Raw genomic sequence first — 23369 nt, forward strand, 5'->3', positions numbered from 1 at the left:
AAATATTTAATTTACTCAATGAAATGCAAATCAAATTTGAACTTTTTTTCATTTCTGGATTTTTATTAAACATTTCTGTTTATTCTATCTCTATTAAAATGAAACTACCATAAAAATTAGACCCTCAATTTCTTTGAAAGTGACCAAAGTTATAAATTCAGCAGGTGATCAAATAAACATTTTCCTTTAAAGGAACTGCAAACTGCTGAGCACACATTGTGAGCCTTATAACAAATGGAGGAATCATTTTCCATAAAAGTAGGATTGAAATTAAATTTAGTAATTCACTTTATTTGCACCGCAGTCAGAGAGAAATTATGAAATGTGTACATGAAATGGAATAATCATCTTTTCAAACAAATTGGACTAATAAGTTTTAGATGTTTTATACATCTTGTTTATGTCAAAGTACATTTCATCACTCTTGAGATTGCCTATAATGTCATACAACAAATAGAAACACACGGTTGGCAATAGTAAAGTGCCTATTTCATAAGTCTACATGGAATTGTTTTATTTTATTTTTTGACTTCCTTTTTAATATCTCACTGTATACTTGTGGACTTTTACTAACCACACTGAAAACTATTTGTTTCTTTGCTTGTTTAAGTTTTAATGCAATACTGTTTCTCAGTCTCACATGAATATGGAACAAGATAAATAAAATGAGGCCAAAAGGTCTGTCAGACTACAAAGTCTCAGTCGGAGCATTTATCTTAGCTCAGGAAATGGCCCCTAAAACTTTCTTCTGTAAGTTTCTTAAATGCATCACGATTTACAGTAATTTATATCTGTAAGGCTGAAATAGGAAATGATGCAAGAATATCAGTCTCTAAAGTAACGTGCTTTAGGGCCCAATTAAATAGATGCGGTCTTAAGTGGCACACCACACTATAGATGGCAATAGCAGTAAATACAGACAGGATATTCTTCCACTTGAGGGCATCAGATAACGTTGTTGTTTTCCTACATATTATGTGTAATCAGACAGTTCACTTCCAGTCGTAGCAAAATAACACCAGCAGACAATACTGACTTCTTACCTGTCTTTTGGGTCTTAACAGATTAAGAGAGGGATGGAAAATGTTCATCTGCCAGTGGTGTGCTTATCTTTGCTCCCCCCCCTCTCTTTTTTTTGTTGTTGCACAAACTAGCTGCTGTGTCAGATTAGTGAAGTTTGAAAGCTGGAGGACAAACTGTGAACTAAATGATGCTAAAATGGTCCATAGCATCTCATAGAACTGCATCATTGCGGCTAAAGCTCAAAGGAGTTGTGTGAAAGAGGGACTCCTAAGATTATCTTTAATTATCTCTTTGGTCTGAGATGTCATAAGACTGATGCATCAAATGATGTTTCATTCTAGGAAAGTTTGGGGCTTGTTAGGTGGCTTTTAAATCATGAACAAAGCTGTTCATCTCTCTCTAAACCAAGTGTGTGTTTTTTGTGATCAGAATCTCATAACAATCTTGATACTAGAGCAGGGCGATATGACCAAAAATATTTATCATGATATACATTTGAAAATTTGCGATAACGATATAACTGACAATATAATTGACACTAGACAAAATACTTTACAACTCCACAACTTTATTAGTGCAAAAAACCCCATCAATGTATTTTCACTTAAACAAGCAGCTGTTTTTTATGTGCATTAAAGTTATATAAAAAATTAACAGCGAAAATGCAAATTCCTTGCTGACAGTTTAACCAAAAGGCATTTCTAGTGGAAATTGGACAACATATCCTCAGCATAACCATGTATAATATCCACAAAACTTAAAAACAATAGGTAATATTATGTTGAAGAACCGTACGTATCACTCCGCGAGGCTCCTGCCTACAATAGCCGTAATGCTCTGACAATCCAAGCGGTGCGGGTTCGTAGCTTAGCAAAGTCGTACTCAAACATTTGACAGATTTTCGAGCGCCGTGTACATAAAATCGTTTTGAGGTCAGTAAACACAACCAGAATTCATACATAAGGCACACGGGATTATAAGGGGCACTGTCGATTTTCAGAAAAATCAAAGGATTGATTTTAAGTGTGCCGTATTTTCCAAAAAAACACGGTAATAACAACGGCCCGCTAGCATGCGCTACCAAAAATAGTGCTTTGTTGTGTATCAGACGGACGAAAGCTAAACCAGTTCCACACCACTGAAGTTGCAGCATTTTTACAAACCAATTCTGGTTCATCCGTTTCATTATACCGGTATTACCGTGAACGGTATGATATGGCCCAGCCCTACTTGATACAATTCTGTGCGTTTGCTCTCAGGCTTTCTATCAGGAGCCACAAATTCACACCTGCCCTCACTAGTTTTCCAGAGCTATTTTTGTCCACTTCACAGCTTTTGCGGGACTAAGAATAGCAACTGATGAATGAAACTTGTGTGTGAATACGAAAGGCCATTTGGCAAGTCTTTGCTCACTACAAGTGTTACTGCTTTCTCTGCTTTGTTACCTGCATTGAAACACCACTTCACCCACTTTAACTGTACAAGCTGCAGGTCTGATCATGTCTTCTACCTATATTTAAGCTTTTGAACAAGAACTGAAACTTCAGGGTTAAAAACAAAACATATATTTACCACATCTCATCTTTATTTCCCTCCCTCGTCTTCCTGTCAGCCTTTGTCACCTCCATAACCAATTTCAAGTTAGACACTAATTGCTGAATCTTGGCCATTCCGGTAAAAGGCAGGAACAACTTCAGCTATTCATAGCCTTCCTCTTCTGAGCTCACAGAAATGAACTGGCAGTCCCATGGGGTGTGTGTGTGTGGGGTGGGCTGTGCAATCTGAGATAGGTCTAATGCTTCCCACCACAGCGTTGGGACTATGCAGCAAAGAGGAAGACGAGCCTTACAAAGGGACCAGTGACTTTTTACTCAAGGTCAAAGCAGTTGGTATGAACTGAAGCAGATAAAGCATGTGAGCGTCCCCAAAATACTTCTCATCACTCGTTTTGCGCATTGAGAAGATTTGGAAGTGCAGTATGCATCGCTGATTCTTAATTTGTCACACTTAAGATTAGCTAGAGGCCTCGTGGGCATATAGAAGGACGGTTTAAGCTACATTAACAAAGCTTATAAATAAAAACTTCCCTTTAGACTGTGTAGTGTCAGTAGGGAACAGAGGACCTCATATGTCAGACAGCAAACTGCTGCACAGCTTGTAACTGACCTGTTTTCCCTCTGTGGTTGTGCATCGTATCTGTAACTCTACTGTATTGGTAGCAGGAAAGTAGCTTTGTTTAGCTATGATATTTTAACTGTTTCATGATACACTTGCGAGTGCCTTGTACTTGCCTTTGTTTTTGCTTTCTTGTTCACGCCCACCTTTTAATGCATGCACAGTTTGTATGTTTGCAAGAATAAACTTGCAGTTTGTCTCAGAGCTGCACATGTGTCACTGATACTAAGGTCTAAAGATGGAGGCTGATTTGCATGCTACATACTCAACCTACTACCACTTGGATGAGGCAAATCCACAAGTCGCACGTCCCACTTACCTTTACTTGTATAATCCTTTCTTACCACACACTTGGTCACAGTAAAATGTGTTTGTTGGGTTAGTTTACCTTGAATACTTGAATGTAAGTGCTCGGAGTTCTTATCAAAATAAAAAGGCAGTCATTGTTTTGAAAGTTTTGAAATGATGTAGGGTGAATCTGGTCAAAAGGTTGTTAATCTTTTGGAGTGTAATCATGATCCACAATCTAATTTTAATTTGGCTCTGCTGTGGGTGTTCATTTGGTGGCCCATGCAGAAGGTTTGTCACCTCGGTTTAAGCACTAAAAGCTCATTTCACCCATTACTGCATCTTGTTTTTGTTTAATTTTGAAAGCTCGGAGTGACTAATGGTTTATCTCAAGAGCCTTTTTTTTGCACTTCCTTTTCTGTTCTTCATTGTTCATTTACCAAGTTTACCAAGTTATTCATTCACAATACACAGTCATTGTTTCCAGTAATTGTTGTCCTAATTGTATATTATCTATCTACACATCCTCCTAACCTCTTATCCAGTTCAGGATTTGAAGACTATCACCGTTGTCACTGGGTAAGAGGTGGGATAGCTTCGGGACTGGCTACCACAGGGCCATGTGCGATTGCTTTAACTGTTTTAATCAGTCATCCTTTAAATGACTCGCATAGCAGAACTTTTATTTAATGACTTTGTCAGTATAATATCGCCAAAAAGCAGATCTTGTCTTAAATTTAAACTGTCCTGTCATCTTGGACCTGTCTACACATCTTCCTGGAATTCGATCAGGGTCACTGGCATGTGCTTCACAGCAGCTTCATGGTTCTCAGACTCTTGCAACAGGGGGAGAGAACAAGGTCCCAGAAGGACGTCATTTTAAAGGGGAAGCCTTGGCTGGTAGCATACACCACTTTTACCACAACATGCACATTGCACTTATACTCTATTTCTCACAGTCATTACCAGATGTAAACAAATGGATACGATGCCTGTGATGGTTCTTCATGCAATGATTCAGCAGTATTAGATAAACTGCACAACAGTCCCCACTGGCAGGGCAAGTAGCCACTTTTGTATTTGGTAAGGATAACCAAATACAAAGTGAAACTAACTTAAATAATATTTTCTATTTAAAAAAAAAAAAAAAAAATGAACAACCAGGTTTGGTGATGTTGTTGAACTGACTTTTTTCCATTTTTATTTTTTGAAATGGTTAATCAAGTAAAAAGGGCAGTGCAGTGGGTGTGAATCCACTATCTATCTGCCTGGGACCTTTCTGTACGGCATATATGCCTTCTCTCTGTGTGCACGTGGGTGGTTTCAGATCGGGTACTCCCACAGTCTGAAGACATGCAGTTAGTGGGGTTAGATTATTTGTTTGTTTGCTTTTGTTTTTATTAAATTGGACATGGGTTTGAATGTGAGGGTGAATGGTTGTCTAAGATGAACAAAGATGAACCTCAAGCCCTCAATAGAAGAAAGTACATAGAAGGATGATCAGTAAAAGTGTAGACACGACAGGAAAAAGTTGAAACACTGTGATAAGATAATGATGGCTGTAAAAAGGTATAAAAATACAGATATGATGAATGTGATAATTTCATGGTGCTGTCAGTTTGTCAGTGTCCTATAATTGTTCAGTTTTAACATGAACGTTCAATTTATTAGTCTGTTTCCCCACTGTGCATTTCTTCCTTACGTCATCTTTAATAACTTTAGTCACTTTATCATCTTTCATTTGATGGGATCAATCAAGAAGTATCATGAGGTAGTGACTCTGGTAGGTCAGACTAGCAGGGAAATGCATTAAGTCCTTGCATGTTTTAATAAAATTATCAATACATGGAGCCAGCCTGTCAATAGTCCCATCATAGCAGAAAGCATTATGACATATTGTAATGCTGATGGCTTGTCCCACTTCTAGGCATCAAGCGCAATAGTAGTTCTGGCCAGTTTTACCCTGTACGATCCAAACAAATGCATTTTTATTTCATTTGCTCAAAGAAAGTGGTGCTGATGGTCTTCAGACTTCTTGATTCGTTCCTGTCAAGCTTAAAGTTGCATTTTTTTTCTTTTTTCTGTTTGTTGTTCTTTTTGAACACAGTCTGTAAAAGCTGACCTCATCCAACGTTCCTCGTCATCACCGACACACCAGTATTCATAGATAATAGTTCAGTGACTCAGTAATGCTTTTCAAAGCGAGATTTTGTAAACAGTGAATTGAGGAGTTTGTCACTGGTAATATGTCTTTTCCTGTACCTGTAACAGCTGCTGAGCTTTATGAATTTACACATACTGCTTTATTCGTTCAGTGATTTCTTACTCATGTTGCTTTGAACTCAGCTCAGTCTGAGAAAACTGTGCAGTTCTTGGATAAACTTTTCCTTGCATTGATGGTGTCCTATATTTTCAAATTTCAAACAGCCTGACTTTAATTTTATTTACAAATAAGAATAAACACACTGCACTTAAATGAATACAACTATTGTACGGTGATGTATATTTTGCACATTTTAGTATTGATCTGCGCTCAGCTTTTTGTATTGCTGCCTCTGTCACTCGAAGAGTGAGGTGGTGACAAAACTCTGACTGTCCTTCAGTTCCATATATTTTCAGATATTTCAAAAGCAAGCAATGCAACTTGTTTATTTTGACACATACCAGTAAATTCTTTGTAGGAACACACAACTGTCTTTTCTGTAGACTGAAGAGCGTTTTTTAAAGACTTCAGGAACATTAATGCGGTGTGGCTTTTGTGCTCAGTGGATTAGATTTTCTTTTCTTGTTCACATTGGCTTTGTTGAAAGTAAGAACACTAGTAGCACTCAAGGCTGTTCTGCCCATCCATCTGCATTTGAGCATCCACTGCTGTGTGATCTGAAGCCAAGTACAATCACTCCCACATTTTTCCTTGTCTGCTGCTGAGCAGCATCAGTGCATCTCAACGAGCGAATGTCTAATAACAGTTATTTTAATTCAGAGAAAACAAAGGGACATGTATAACACAGACATGTTCCCTCCTGATGAGCATTTTGCCTGACTGTCTGAAGACAGTAGAAAACGATCACTAAATGTTTATCAGTTTATTATCTGGGTTAATGCTCACATATATTTTTGTGTCTGTCTTTGCAGAATGTCAAACCCTTCTCCTCCTCAGACAGCCTAGCGAAGGTCCAGGAGGTAGCAAGCTGGCTTTTGGAAATGAACCAGGAACTGCTGTCGGGGGGCAGCAGCAGCAGCGGCGGGCGGAGTCGGGGGCCTGGGGGCCCGGCAGTGCGAGGTAACGCCTCCTCCACGGCTCGGGCACCCCAGCAGGCGGCAGAGGAGGGCGATGAGGATGAACACATGAACCGGGTGGTTGAGGAGGAAGAGCAGCTGCCGCAGAGGGTGAGGCAAACTGACATTTAAGAAATTTGTGATTTCAAAGTTGATTACAGAGAAAATGTCTGTGGAAATATGAACTTGCGTAAGAAGACCTAATTTATGTAACCTAAACATCGAAGTTTGCGTTAGATTCACAGTTTGGTGACCAGGCAAGAGTCTCTGTGCAAGATCACATGCAACAGATTGAGTTTCTCACGAGATCATTCCTCACTGATATTGTATTTTGTTTTTCTGGCTCTTCACAGCCCGAGGCGTCGCAGGTTGATGGCGAGCGAGAACAACCATGGGCGCCGAGCGAGTCCGGAGCCAGCGACGGCCCTCGGGAGGACGGGGAAGGGGAGGAAGACGAAGAGGGCCTGCCAAACGGCGTGAACGGAGGTGACAAAGGAGCCCGATGGATGTGGGGGGCAGAGCAGCGACGACTGCGAGGGCAGCCGCTTGCTGCTGAAGAGGAGGAAGAGGAAGAGGAGGAGAACAACAATAGCAGCACCCACCAAGAGGAGGAGGAGGCAGAGGAGAGGACAGCGGGAGGGGAGGAGCAGGGGAGGGAAGAGGAGGAGCGGGAAGAGGGTGAGGAGGAGGAAGAGGAGGATGAGGATGAGGAAGAGATGGACCAAGACAGTGATGACTTTGAACATTCAGCGGAGAGCGGGAGGGAGGAGGAAGAGGAGGAAGGCTCTCTCTCTCTCAGGAACAGTGTGTCTGCCCCCAATAATAATGAGGACTCGGGATGTACACGCCAAAGCTCTTCCAACAAAAAGGTAAGCAAAGCTATTTGTATTGAACAGTTTACACTGGAACTACTTTCCAGTGACGAAAGTAGTTCCAGTGTAAACTGTTTAAGTGTGTGCAGGATATTTTTCGGTGCTGTGAGCATCACCATTAAGGATTTCGCTGCAACTCCAGAAAAACTTATTGTTTATATCATTTATACATCTCTGTGTGAAACTGTTGAATGTGTTGCACTTGCGCCTACGTGGTCCATATTTAAGATGGTAGCACCCTCTTGTGGAAAACGCTTGTTATTGCAGGAGCTGAACCATCTGCTTGGAAATAATTGGATACTGGAACTGCATTATATATTTGGAAGGACAAGTAAACATTGTTGAAAAATTATAAAGATGAACCTGAATGGCTGAGATGAAAAGTATAAAAGCATTGTTTTAAGTAAGTGCTGAAATTGCACTTGTTAATGGCAGTTTTGGCTCAAGACTGAGTTGATTCAGAAGAGAAAACAGCTGGGATTTGGGTTTAAATCTGTTCATGGTCTGATGTGTCTGGAAGACTTGAAGGCACTTTTTCCCCGTACTCATAAGTACACCAGATAGCCCCACCTTTTGCTATAGCATAGACCAGGGGTGTCAAACATAAGGTAAACACACAAACATAAGGAAGTTTCACTGGCCCAGCCCACATAAGGTCACAGGGAGCTGTATGTGGCCCATGACATAAACTTTGCCATCCCCGACAGTAGAGTGGACCCTCCTTGCCACTCAGTGCTGGCGGAGTAATGATAGAGTGCTGAGAGTTTTCCTTATAGTGACTGCTCACTCATATCAATTGCTGAACTTTTATGAAAATCCTGACACGTCAGTACCTGCAGGTGCAAATTAAAGGTTACTGCAAAGAATACGGCTTTGTGCCTCTCAAACATTGTCGCCCTGTTGGAAGTTGTTTCTTCGAGGGTGGCAGAGCTCACCATATATTTGGAAGTGATGTGAATCTTCAGTGTTCAAATCAACTGAACACTAGAGCGAGATCATGTGGCGACATGCTCGTCACAACAGCTCATAACGAATTTAGTTTCCGGCTACTCCGCGCTTGCAAGTTTGAGTGACAAGTCCTGCCTTGAACTGCATGATTACAATCAATGTAAAGGTGGCTGCTAATACTTGTGAAGCTTGTTGCGACTTGAGGAAACTGCTCTTTTTAAACAGTTCTTCTCCACATATTTCAGGAGAGTCTTCACATCAAAGTCGCTGATTCTTTCTGTTGTGACTTAGATAAAATGCTCATACTGGAGATGCGTATTTACTAGTGTACTAGTCTTTGCTTGATACAGTTTGATACTTTACTGAGACTTTTCATGGTATTTTTTTTCTCCCCTGTGTCACACATGCATACTAATTTTGTCATGACAGGTTAATCCTGAGCATAAATATTAAAAGAAAGCACCATTTCCTTTCTCCGCTTTAGCTCTACTCCAGGAACATTTTGTACTGGCTTTTGCAGTAAAATAATAACCGCGTACTACACACGCCCACAGCCTGCTCCCGGAGACAGTATTTCATTCATATGTGCAATATCCAGGCGCTGTTTTAGGAGCTGGTAAAAGCACCTTCATGCCTCACTGATTGATGTCTGACATGATGTGTAATGATTGTAGCTGGAAGCGAGGCAGCGCTTGATGTTCTAAAACTAATTCAAAAGGCTCTGATGCACCAGTGCTTCAACAGTAACGCTGGTGTCTTGTTTCAGTGATGAGTGTTTCAGTGTGGCCTTCACAGCACCTATATTTAAAAACCAGAAATCGAGCTGGTTGGGAAGTTTTCGAGAGGCTCAGCGTGACAATCATATTTTTGTTTAGCAATTTGGATGGAACGAGCAAAGTAGTAAATCTGTGGCTGACAACTTTTAGTACCAAAGGCTTAGTAAGTGTTTAGGTCTCCATCCAAATGTCATTGTTTAACAGTCTCTGTACATGGCAGATACTAACACCATATTTTCACTTTGCACATATTTGTTGTGTATATTTAAATTTTGAGCATCTTAATCCAATATTTGTCTAGTTCTTAGTCCCGTTTTGGCAGACATCCTGAGACTTCATTGGCCACTTATTTTAGGCATTATCTAATTTAACTTTAATATCCTGGGTCATGAAAATACATATCCCCCCACCCCGGAAATGAAACTTCTACCACAAATCTCCCTTATGTTTGTTTTAACTTTGACTTATAATTTCCATTGGCTGTCCAACCTTTGATACTATTTTGTCAGATTATTCCTTCCTTTTTTTAATATACTCTTGGAGCAATGTGGAGGACTTAAGAGGAAAACTCTCATCTCAGCAGTGACTGAAGTTATGGATTTTTCAATAGCTCTGCAGTCTTTGCTGTTTTGTTCTCTAAAATCTCTTTGAGCAATACTTTCAAGAAGTTTTAGTATAGGTGTTGAAGAGCATGTGGCATTGTTTCCTGTGTGTCATACCAGAGAGTCTGTGTAGTGTGAGGTTTAGTGTGAGAGGCTTTGATGCTGATATTGTCCTTGCTTATATTATCTTAAATATAGCCATTAGCCTGAATTTGCTCCCCCTGTGCCTCTCACTATCTGACACAGCTGTCAGATATGTTTTTCAGGGTCTCAGTCAGTGTAGTGGGCCAGCTGGCTTTGATGTTGATGAACACATTTATTTCAGCTGTGGATGCTGTATGCTTGGAATTAGGAGGTGGTGCAGGAGGACTGCTTTGACATTTATCATTAGTTCAAGTGAGAAGGTGAAGCTCAGAAGAAGAAGCTTGTGTAAGTCATTCATCACAGTCACACATGTATTGTTACGGAGCTGAATTGAGTTTTATTTGATACCCGAGGAGCAACCCCCCACCCTCAAAAAAAACCTTGAAAACTTAATTTCAGAACTCTGTGGATACAATATTAAAAAACTGATGTGATCAGAGGAGTAAAATAGAAACACGTCATGATATATGTGGTAAAATAACAAAGGTGGGTAGGAGGAACAAAGATGTAAATGCAGAACACAAAGAAAGGAGCTGGGTTGTAAAAATAACCACATTAGCTTAGGTTTGAAAGCAGAGCGACTGTGATACAGGGATAGAACTGGTTCCGGTGCTTTAAGACTATTCCTACCAGTCCATTCACCTTTGTTTCGCACTGAGCACATTGTGAAAAGATGTGAACTTGTTGTGTAATGTAAATGCTCATTGCCCGGGTTGCGATTCTGCAGAAAATTTATTTTGCTTTCCAGGGCATGGGTTGCAGGGGCAGGCAACAGGCTAAGCAAGGATGCCCAGACCTCCTGCCTCCTCCAGCTTATCCAGGGGAACACAGAGGCATTCCCAGAGATGTAATCTCTCCAGCATATCCTGGGTCTGCGGTGGGATATGCCCTAAACACCTTACCCAGGAGCCATTCTTGCTTTCTTTCATTGTGCAGTAGCAGCAGTACTACTCTATGCCCGGATGGCTGAGCTCCTCACTCTGTCTCTTGAGGGAGAAGGCAGCAACCCTTTAGAGCAGGGCTGGGGGACTTACAGGCCTCAAGGGCTGGTGTCCTGCAGGTTTTAGATGCGTCTTTGATCCAACACAGCTGATTTAAATGGCTAAATAAGCTCCTTGAAGCTCCTAGCGCCTATGAACTAATCATTTAATTCAGGTGTGTTGACCCAGGGTGATATCTAAAACATGCAGGACACTGGTCCTTGAGGCCTGGACTTCCCCACCCCTGCTTTAGAGAAAGCTCATTTCCTCCTCCACTTGTATCGACCTCGTTCTTTTAGACACTGACAAAAGAAGTCGGGACCATAGGTGAGGATAGGGACGTATATTGACCAGTAAATCTAGAGCTTCACTTTTATACTTGGCTTTGTTTACGGCAGTAGACTGATGCAGCGTCACTACAGCCGCAGCCCCAGCCCATCTGTCTCCTGCTCCCATCAATTGTGATGATACTCAAACATAAAGCGATGATGAACTAAACTACAATAGGAAGACTGAGATTCTGGAGAGTTAGCAGCATGAGAAGTTAGCAGCAGGTGGTTTCATGGTTTGATCCAGGAGCTGAAGCTGTGTCACAGCTGTTCTAGAGCATAATTCAGGATGTCAGAGGTGCAGAGTTAGGACCACATCTGAGGAGGCAGAGTAACAATTTCAGAAAGCTGAAAAAATGGTACTTATCATTTATGTAGTCAGTACTGCAGCGCGGTTTGAGCTACGATGGCACTGTATTTATATTAGATTACATTTATATGCAGCTGTAAAATGGAGCATAGTTTAGCAAAGAAGAAAAATAAATGCCTAAGAAATTGCACAGCTGCTATGTACAACTGCATTAAGATTAGGTGAGTAGAAACCACAGACAGAATTTATGCGTCTGGTGTGGTCCACTGTTTCCATACAGGAAGGAGGTCCATGTTTTCAAACCCTGGTCTTTTTGTGTAGAGATTGCGCACGAAAAGGCTGGGGGGGGGGTTCCTGCAGTCCCACTTACATGCATACTAAGTTAACTGGTGATTGGCATTAGTTGTAAACATGAGCACAATTTTGAGCCATGTGGGTAAGCTGTAAACCTTTAAATATGATGAGGAGCTGAGAAAGAGGATGGATAGCAGTTGAGCAGTCAGTAGACAAAAGGCATTGGATCTTGACTTGAACTTTTGATCTCTATGGGTACTGCAGCTAATTTACACGTTACCCTAATAGTCACCAAAGTTAGGATATAAAGACCAAATCTACCAGATGCTTTTTAGGTGTTCATTTCTCCATCTCTCTGCTGTAGAGCCAGCAAACACAAAGTGATACTATCTCTCATCAACTGCCTCACTGCTTCACCCCTTTCTGGGTTAGTCTCCAAAAATTCGAGAGCTGCAGGTGCACCTACGAGCAAAAATGTTTCCTTCCGTCTCAGTCTTCACACCCACGCTTTTTGAAGTTGATCACATCAAGTTACCATGGTGACTTTGTGCTGATGCACTACTCGGCCCCCTCATTGCTGCTTGAGCTATATTTGAATTTATTCTCTTATTTAAAGTGACCAGCAGCCCGTCCGTGTCTATTTACTGAGTCATTCATTCTTAAAATAATTCAGGTTGGTTTTAAAGACTCCATGAAGCCAAATATTTCACTTGAAATATAAATCTGCTAATTTGGACTATTTGCGAACTACAGGAGAATATATATTTGCAATCTGTGATGTTCGTTCATTTAAAGCTTAAAAATATTTTACCACGTTGGAGAACCAGAGTTAATGTGCTTGATTAGAGCTTGAGAACCTGATATTACATGACAGCATGGTTTGTTCCTGTAGTTAGGATAGAAAATGTGCAGTTCTGATGTGCATTTTGACTGCTTCAGGATACATGTGTGTCAACAGTGGAAGATCAGCACGTGTGTGGTTGGGTCATGTTGCTAAAGTTTGCAAACTTAAAAATCTATAATATATATAGATGTATGAAAGTTCAAGCAGCTCTGTAAAATTCTAAACTTGAAAAGTATTCCGCACTCTGCATGTCCCGGCATGTCCTGTGTGCACAGATTGTGTTCCCAGGTTCCAGGTGCCGTAGGCTCAAGTCGCCCAAATGAGAATCTTCACCCTCTCCTCTTACTCAACACTCCCATCTTGTGATCTTGTGCGAACGAGGTGAGACTTCGGGTCATGCTCATCAGTTGACCTTCTAAATACATTAAGAGCCCTACATACTGGCTGCGCATTAAGATTGCTGAAGGTCTAAAGAGCAAAGATGGTCTGGATTCAACTGAAAACGTAACTCAGATTTACATTTTAAACACACTCCTTCCTGTTCAAAGGTATGTGAACTAAAAGGGCATGCAGAACATATGTTCATGTATTAAATAACTTAAATGAATATATGGTGTTGGGGTAACATGATCCCGCTTGGCTGTAGCAGGTGTATCTCAGTACAATGTCTCATATAAATTAGTCGATGGGAAGGTGGTTTATAAAAATAAATGTTTAAGGATATTTTAATTTGGCACCACAGGTTTATTACAATAGTTTTTAACAGGTAAAAGGTCAAGGTGCAAATAAAAATGGTTTGTTTTACTGTTTCCTTTCTCTGCAGAATGATCTATTATATCTACTACTGTAACTCTTGAATTTGAAACCCTTTGATGCAAATCAGCATCACAAAAACAAACATTAAATGTTTTACGGTATTTTAAGAGTACAATTCAAATGGGAAAGCGCATCGCCAAAATCTGAAAGCAAAATCCAGTTAAATTGCATCTTAATTACACTTTTAAACAGTTTTTAAATAAGCAGGAACATAATATACCCATTTTGTTCTCACTACAGTACACTGCTGCCTGTCCGTCTTAGAATTAATTTTAATATATCACTCATGAATAAGGCATTATGTGATCTTACAGGATTAGATGTCTCATAATGACTCATCAGAGACCTTTGGTGGCAAGTGGATCTGCAGAGCCACAATAAGGCAAAACAGGAAGGTGCAATAAGGGGAGAGGGTACCGACCTCCACTGTGATAGAATAAAGTATTGAATTATTTGGATTCAAAGAAGATGGAAATAAACTGTCAGTGCCGTTATGTGCAGGTCCGTTAAATAATTTTGCCTTAACTTAAAAAAAAAAAAAGGGGGGGGGAAGAAAAAAGAAACTACTGTACGTTATCCCGACCACAGTCCAGCTGTCTGGGTAATAAGTTGGATGAAATCTGCATAAATTTACATCTGAGGATAAAGGTGGGTGGGGAACTTGTTTGAAAATCTGAGAAGCTATCAGAAGAAAAAAAGGAATAATATCTCAGCTACAATGGATGATGCAGAGATTAATCAAAGTCGAGCAAACTCTTTCAGAAACCCCATAATTGGATTTTCTTTATCTTTGTGAGTAATTACAAAAGGACATGTTAGGAGCTGCGTCTGCTCATGACTTTGTTGGCATTGACTCCAGTCAGGTCGAAATATTTCTCACGGTATCCTCGTTTCCATAAGAACGTATTTAAATCTGTATTTATGAATAACACGATGACGAATGCTTAAATTCATAATGTGCATTAAACTGCAGTCGGCTCTGTACACAAGCAAAGTTTTTATATTGTTTTAGATGGAATGACTAATAACTTCTTAGCAAACTTGGACACAATTTATAACACACACACACACACACACACACACACACACACACACACACACACACACACACACACACACACACACACACACACACACACCTATTCACTGCCACCAATTAAATATATTTCCAAAGAGAAGGCAGATGTAGGTGGCATCTCCCACACACTGGCCTTATCACACAGGCAGGAATGAGCCACAAAGGACCAGTGTTCTCAGCCTCCCACATGAAAGCAACTAGTTTGAGTCATTACCGATATATATTGATGACGATTTACTTTCACAGAGGCCCTCATTATAAACTAATACACCTCCACTGGCCTGCTGAATTGTTCTTTGTGTGTGTGTGTGTGTGTGTGTGTGTGTGTGGGGCTACACAAATAACACAGATAACTCTATTTCAAAAATAGTTTAGTTTGGCTAATTAAGGTAGTTAACTCCTGCTCTGATAATTAACCAATTCTCACGTTGCGCCTTTCTGAAGCATTCCTGGCATTCATTACAGCCACCCTGAGCTGATTCTTGTTTTGGGGTTACTCTGCATATAACTTCCAGGTTATATATTCTCATTTTCTTCATGCAGGTCTTTTTGCGAGCTGGACTTCTGTTTTGTTTTTGTTTTTTTTGTTTTTTTTAACCTGGGCTTTCTTGAGCCCCTATTTGAACATACCCAAACCTACCACAGCAAGTCACTGTTTCAGCAATATAAAACTCTGTTGCTTCCTATTAACTAACACTTGCATTCTTGCCGCTCAATAAGAGAATTTAACTTTCATTTTTATTCACCCCTCTCTTATTGAGGGGTGTTTATACGGTTTATCCCAAAGTCAAGGGTATTCCTGAAAGTTCAAGTAACAAAACAAATATTAAGTAACCGGCTTAACTTAAATATATATAATGCTGTGTAGCTCAATAAAATAAAAAAACAATGAATATCTGATATTAAAATCACTAGTAATGGAAATTCTTAATAAACAACAAAATAAAATAATCAAAAATCAAGAAAGGAAAAACAGAATATGAAGTGGCTTACTCAGTGCAGTACAAACAGCATAGCAAATATCAGATGATGTATAGTATAGTGTACTGATGTACTAGTGTACTGCAGGGTTGAAACAAGCACCTACAAAACCCAGTTCTTAGTTGAAGATCATGTAAGCAGTGCGTTGTATCACAAAAGATTTTAGATGTAGCTTTTTCAGTGCAGCATATTTGTCCCAGACCTTCACACCAGAGGGAGGCAGTGGTGTGAGGGGTCATGTTCATACACAATCCATGACCCATAGGTGGTGGTTGGCTTTCGGTGGCTCAGCTCAGATTGCCGATGCAGAGGAGCAGAAAGGTTGATGTAGTCCCCCCTCCAGAAACTTTCACTTTAATCATTTATATGTACCATGGAGGTGTTTAAAGATAATAGCAGAGTGCTGCCTTTATCCACTTCATTATATATTATAGTTTTGGAATACCTTGATATTATTATCGTTTAACTAATTTAAGGCTGATGGGTTTTCTGTCATTATCACACAGTATAAATATATTTCATCTATATTTCATCTGAGTCTGTAGAGATTTACTTTTCACAATCACCTCAAGTTCTCCAAAACTGCTGTGATGGGCTATGAAGGTAGTTTGGCAGCATTTAAGCAGAATTTATGCTCGGCCCGAACCAGTTTAATAGCCGGACCAATGAGTACTACTCATGAATCTGAAGGGGTTCCTCGGACCATGTCATTGCTTGGCTCCTTTTCCAGGAGCAGTTGAAAATAAAGAAAATAATGACCTGGCACTCCCACTCTTTGCCCCTCACACACAACCCGCGTTTTTATCCCATCACATCAGTCACTTTGAAAAGCTGGGAGTGACCCGTGTAATGATGTTGAGTTACTCCAAGCCAAACATTCTTGGCCTCTGGCCTCCAGTAGTCTTTTCAGGGATTGCAACCCCTCTGACCCATTAGTAACAGTGAGGCAAAGTAATTTAAAAAAAAAAAAAAGGAGAGATAAATGTTTGTAATAGGCCATGACATATTGTCGGTATCTATTAGAATGGTATGAGGTTTCTTTTAATTGTTCCTGTTTGGCTAACTCTTGATTATTTTTAAGCTTGTGGGATGCATGTTCCTGTCTACTTTGTGCCAGGGATATTTTTTGCCCTTTTATGATGGTGCATAACCCCAGGCCACTTTCCACCCCATAGCAAACTGTGGGAACTTAAAATGCATTTTTCACTGGAAGGATAATCTTTAGGTTTCTTGGTCGTGGACAAAGCAAATTGATATTTATTGATAAGGTTCAGGGTTTTTGGATTATGTGAAATTGTTCTATAATGAAAGAAGAACAAGCAAAAAACAGCACCTGCATGACTTGCAGTTTAGCAACTTACTTTGGGGTGATCATGTTGTAGCAGACTGGAATAGCGTGTCTTTCACATAGCTTGTTGACCTAAGATTAGTCTGAAAGCTCAAGTAACCTCCACAAGGCCTGAACCATATCAGAAAAAAGCGGCCGCTCACTGGTGCCTCACTGGTTAGGACACATTGGATGTGGACTAATAGTAGTGGTTATTTTCTCTATGGGAAAACTAAATGGTCCCGTTCATCGTTTCGGATAAGTGGAGGAATGGGGCATCCATCTTTTCAGAGTAGTCAATAGTCATCAGACAATTTTATTTTGTGCATATGTGTAAGGCGACACTCTGCATCTCTTGTCTCAGAGGATTGGTGCGCCCGTGTCTTGGCACACCAAGCTGAACTTGGATGCCTTGTGCCAACAAACAATTGACTGAGCTTTTAACAGGCAACATTAGTTGTTTTGGAGTATAGCAGATTTTTTTTTGTTTTTGTTTTTTTTACATTTTTATTTTGTTGTTTATTTTACATCACATTTCCTCAATTTGAGTATTCACCTAGTCTCTCTTTGACTTTTGAGAACAACATAAAAAAACAAGTCTTTGTTTCTCTGCACGGGCTGCAACCTGCATAACTGAAGAGACAGATTTTATTGGGATTTGTCTCCATTTGCAGTCTACTGGTACTTTCAGTTGTTGACGTGTTGGAGGTTGTCATTCATCTGCCTTGTTAGCCATTATACTTTTCGCTGAAAACCAGTTGTTCCGAAGAGCTTAGACAATTTCCTGTTTCCACTGTGATGATACATCCTCTGGACAGGACCTCTTGATTGGAAACTTGTTGCAATCATCTGATGATCATGATCAGCCTGAGTGATTGTTAGTGGAAGACCTCAGTCCTCTAGGCTTGCCCAGATCTCACTGTCAGAGGTGTATAGGAAGCACCACAGCTTTATAGAGTGCTTGCTTTGTTTTTCTTGACGTCCAGACCTTCTCCAACATCTATTTGGCTGTAGCTCCAGAGCTGACGCCACCTAGAAATGCAAGTTTGTGTTGGATGACCATGGTTTTTGGTTGACAACAGGCACCATTTCTTGCCTCAAGTGTTTAGGGAGTGAGTGACAGGCTGGAGGATGATGCACCAACTGGAGGGTGGTGGTCGGTCTTATTCCTGGGGTTCCTAGTCGTGATCAGTTGACCTATAGGGAAAAAAAAAAAAAAAATAGCGTTTTTTAAATTTATTTTTTAATTTATTAATGATACCTTGAATCTATTGAATGTGGTCGCCATTGTTAGTCCAGCAGGTTCAGTTGCTTGTTCCAACTGTGCTAAACATACTGTTAAAAGCCATGGGTGTTGGTCTGCCTACAACACTCAATGGCGTCCAGCGGCTGACTGTCAGAGTGGTGTGTCGGGGTCCTCGGCGTACTGTCGGATGCTCAGGCCCTGTAATCCTCCTCAAACAATAGTGGATGTGAGAATAGAAGGGAGGTTAAGCCCTGTAGGTCTTTTGTTACCATGTGCTCGGGCATTTAAATGCACAGAGGGATAGTTGTGTTTTGCCACTCACTCGAACTGGAGATTCATTTGTATTCGCTACCAATTATGAAAGGTTTTTTCTGCTGCATATTAATTTTCTTTTTTGTAAGTTGGCATAAAAGCGTGCGTAGAGAATGTACATATTCATTTTCTCTGCCCCTTCTCTCGTTCTGCCATTTGGACCTTCACATCACTATTCCTTTACATCTCTGACACTGTGTTCGTGTGGTGCACGGTTTAATTAAAAACCATCGCATCCTGCTGCTGCTTCTCTTTCATAGCTTCATGTGAAAACACATGCACTAGACTTCAAAGTGCATCCCTCACTGATTAAGTGAATTCTTGTTTAAATGCATGTGTCACACATACTGACGTTGGACAGCTGTGTCGCCTCCTGAAATATCCTCAGCCTCTTTGCTGACAAAGTTACTGACATTCCCTAACATCGCGGTTCAGGGATGAACCAGAGAAGGTTGGTGTAAAACAAATCCTTCCTTCCACAGGCATGTTGACATCTGATTCCAATAAAGATATCTGTTTTTTTTTTTTTTTTTTGTTGTTGTATGCTGACAATTTTTGTGTGTTCAAGTTAAATGGGCTAAATGATGATGTAGGCCACAGAGGTGGGAGGATCAGGAGGGGCTCAGAATGACTACAATGAGGAAGTTCCCTGGATACACGTGCTGCAACAGACGACTCTTGGTACACATTCCACCACAGAGGGGTCATGAGAGCAGATTCCACGGTGCCTGTCTGAGGGGGGAGAGGCTGCTGGGTCCATCCTCTTTTCAGGCCCCGACAGCAGCTGCTCTGCCTGGCTTGGGCGCAACAGTGACCTCACACCCCGGAGATATTTTAAAGGGTGCCAGTCAGCATGAGCTCTGAGTAGGTAGGAGCTCGACAAGTGCAGTTTTAACACATCTGCTGCACAATGTTCGAGAGATCCGAGGGAGATCCAGCAGTGGTGTAAGAAAAAGTATCTACTTGCAAGTTGGTCGGTTTTCAGAGCCCCTTAGTGGGAAATGATCCGTTAGACAGCTCTTTCTTTCCTTTTCTGTTTCTTGTTTCTTGTTTCTTGCAATGCTGCGGCATTGCCCTATTCCCCGTTTCTCGTCATCCGGCGCTCAGAGAAAGATGCCGAATGTTTCCTGTAACAAAGACAAGACTCTACACGTCCCGCCAGAGAGCCAGGCACTCAACCCGGCTGATTCTAAAGACATCGCCACGGAATCACTACCTCCTCAGAAAGTACTCAAGATATTCAGCATCAACATCATTGCTCAGGGTTTGCCTTTCTATCGTAGACGGGTGAGTGTTGTACAAATTCAGCCAGTCGCAGAGTTTGGGTTTGGCCGATCCGGAAATGCCAGAGGTCATCGAACACGCTTACCCCTTTTCACCTTGGTTGGTGTTGCTTTTATAGCTGCCTGTTTATAGAAAACGGCAAATCAAAAAAATTAAGCTGCTTTGTTGCTTTCGTTCGTTCGTTACTACTCTAGTAATAGTTTACATTGACATAACTGAGTTAAGCGAATGTTTTTCTGACAAATTTTAAACGTAATAGACTTGTTTTTGTTACATGCTACAGATAAATTAAAAATCTTGACCTAACCCCCCACTCATTTTTCCCCTTTTTTTTTTTTTACATTTCTTCTTTCTTTTTCCACAGTACGTTGATTGGTAGTGATATGACTAGTTAAAAATGGCAAATGTAAATACAAATTTGTCCTTTTGTCATCTCACTATGCACTGATACAAGCTTCGCGTGCCCCAGCTCCACCCATGGCAGGGGACGGACACCAGCTTATAGCCTTAAAAAGGCCGTAAACTACGAGCCTATTTTTAGGGGAAGTTTTTGGATAAAGTATTGATTAAATGGAAAACCTTAAAACAAAAGTGTCTTCAGCTGTTGACTTATGATAGGCTATAGAGCAACTGATCCTGCCTTCTATGACATTTGTTTTGTTGGACTTTTTTTTTCTTCTTTTTTGTTAATTGGCAAATACGTTTGCATTTGTTTGTTTGTTTTTGTTTTTTTTATTTTAATGTAGAAATCAGTATTGTTGGTTGAAGCCATAAAATTACGTTACTACTTAATTACGACATTAGTTAAGTTGCCTGTAATGGTAACACTGCTCGTGTTGAAACTTTACTTTGACACATGTGCTCACTGGAATCAGTGTGATAATTTAATGTGATTGGAAATTAATGAAATCAGATTGCCAGAAATCAGCTTCCCAACTGAAAACAAAAAAAACTTTAAGACCACCTTATTGTCAGATTAAATGCACAAAAGTACAATTCAAAGTCTATAACACGGTTGAGGGTTGGTTTCGTTTTCACAATTTTGCAATGAAGCGACTAATACAGGCATTAACGTAGTCATTGTATTTTGTCAAACTTTTTTTTTTTTTAAATTGTCGGTAAGAAGGAATGTGTGGTTTGGTAGGGTTTTTTTTGTTAGTTTTGTTTTTTTCCCTTAAAATGTTACTTAAAATCAACTTCAATAGCTGGAAAGCTTTCTTATTGTACTCAGCAACATTTAAAGAATCTGATTTGGTGGGGAACTTAAATATTACCTACTGTAATATCTTAGAGCAGCGACAGCAGATGTTTTTATAGAGCCATAATTGTCCTGGTGACCTTTCGCCAATTATCTGGGTGCTGTGATTGGAGTTATAGATAGACTAGTCAAAAATGTCACCACTGGATCTGCCACAAAAGTCTGAAGAGGACTCTGATGGTGAGGAGAGAGGTTGTGAAATCTGGACTGAAATAGAAATGAGAATAGATGTGACAGTCACTGGGGAGGGTCGGCTTGTCCTTTTCTTCTTCTTGGGTTTTCTTCCAGAACAAAGCAAGCTGCTTTGTTGATTCGATTTTTTTTAAAACGAAATGTCTGTTAAGATTTGTGGCTTTTATGTAATGGCCTGTATCATACGTTAAAGGGATAAACTGTGGTACGTCACAACAGGCAGTTTCTTCAGTTTAAACAGGAACAGGATGGGTAAATAAAGCAGTGTGTTCTAACAGAGTTCAAACCTTCATTGCACTTTGTTTTACAGCAAAGTGTTTTATTATCTCTAATTACTATGTATGAATATAGCCTGTAGTTTTCATGCTGACTAAAAATGTCAATACAATAAAATCCATTCTATGGTGAATGTAATATAGTAGCAGCGTGTAAATTTTTTTTAAATAGCTCAGCAAATTAAATGCAACAAAATAAAATACAATAAAGCTGCTAAAAAAATAAATAAAGAATAAAGATAAAGAAAAGTTGATTAGCCATTTTTCCAAATCTGAATTATACCTGCCACATCATCATTTATTTATTTGCAGTTTATTGTTTAAAATTGTATTGTGCAGTTTTATTTAGGTTTTTCAGGAGAAACAAAATAACAAAGATGTAGAAGTCTAGAACTCGTGTAGCAAATATGGTACACTTGGCTTTCAAGCATTAAGCAAGAAAACTGCAAAAATGATCGAAGAGGTAAAGTCAAAGGATGAAACTCTTCTATCTAGGGCTGTGCGATATGACCAAAATCTCATATCCCGATGTTAAGACATCTATCGTCCTGATAACGATATAAATCACAAGAATGTAACATTTTCTGTAAATTCTGTGAATCTCGGGCAGCTCGACTTGGTGAAGTGTTTCCAGCTACGCGTCATGTACCTGGAGTCGAGTGTTTTAACCGATGCATGAACCACTATACATTTTTAGACATAAGTTGTAACAGCCGCCGTTTTCTTTGTGAGTATTTATTACACGGCGTGCTGCGGGGAAAAGCCTGTTCTAACGTTTGAGTCTAAGGTTTATTTGTTAGCACCTGACAGCTCTTTTTTGCTTCTCATCCGTAAACACTCTGCATACTCTTTCATTTGATTCAGTTTATTTTGAAAAGTCTCAACAGGATCTTGAACTTTATTGTGAAAGGTTAATGTGGAAACTAAACCAGCGGACATACGATGGTTTTGCCGTCGTTGTTGCTAACGACAATGCATAAAAACAGGCGCTTGTCCATCTGTAGTGTGGTTATATTAAAAATAAGACAAAGAGAGAACTTTACGAAATGAATATAGCCATTACAGTGACCATCAAAACCATGAAAAAATATTGCCCTAAACAGTTTACTTTACGACACCACAAAACAAACGTTAGCGTAAAAAATGAAACGATAGACGTTTTTATATCGTTATCCGATATATATCGTTATATCGAACAGCCCTACTTCTATCTTCATCACTGTTTATGCAGCAGACTCTGCAATGGAAATACCAAAGCATATGTGCTTTGTTTAAGAATGCTTTTGTTTTACTATTTCGTTGGTTTAACATACACACGTATGTCTGAAAAGAATCTTGAGCTTCCATGTTGTTTACTTTGGAGTAAGAACTAAATGGAAAGGTCCCACAAGGCCGGTTCTTGCTTACACTGCCGCATGTAGAGCACATGCCACGTGGACTATGCTGCATATGTGACAGCTGTCAGTGAATGGCATAGCAGGGGTTTCTTATGGTCTCTGTGGTTTAGTATAACCTGGGAGTATGAACGCATTTTAGGCTTGGACTTTCTGCTTTGTTGCTCACAAAATGTTTTCTTACAATTATTTTTTTTTTCAATTGTTAAAGAGGTTTTACTAAGAGGTTATTTCTTGCATCTATGTGTCTGCTGAGTATCTCAGAGGGTTGCACCCAGGCTCTAAACCTTCTCATACTCTGCTGATTAAAAATGAAACTACTTTTAGTTGCTCCCTTATTAA

The 23369-nt window shown here is 40.0% G+C and overlaps 1 protein-coding gene across 6 annotated transcripts in view; it reads left to right on the forward strand.

Annotated features, from left to right (window-relative positions):
• Nucleotides 1–23369, forward strand: part of fbxw7 (F-box and WD repeat domain containing 7) — a 129531-nt gene that overhangs the window by 40741 nt on the left and 65421 nt on the right. For 5 of the 6 annotated variants that reach the window (XM_040023831.1, XM_040023832.1, XM_040023833.1 and 2 more), the window contains 2 exons: nucleotides 6622–6876; nucleotides 7119–7634. In XM_040023831.1, the coding sequence (XP_039879765.1) occupies nucleotides 6691–6876; nucleotides 7119–7634 (702 nt within the window). In that variant the 5' untranslated portion in view covers nucleotides 6622–6690. Of the gene's footprint in view, nucleotides 1–6621; nucleotides 6877–7118; nucleotides 7635–14789; nucleotides 19912–23369 lie in introns of those variants that run through there. The other variant, XM_040023835.1, reaches the window with a different exon arrangement.

The sequence above is a fragment of the Simochromis diagramma genome, unplaced genomic scaffold (assembly GCF_900408965.1).
Source record: "Simochromis diagramma unplaced genomic scaffold, fSimDia1.1 OVJJ01000302.1, whole genome shotgun sequence".
Taxonomy (NCBI): domain Eukaryota; kingdom Metazoa; phylum Chordata; class Actinopteri; order Cichliformes; family Cichlidae; genus Simochromis; species Simochromis diagramma.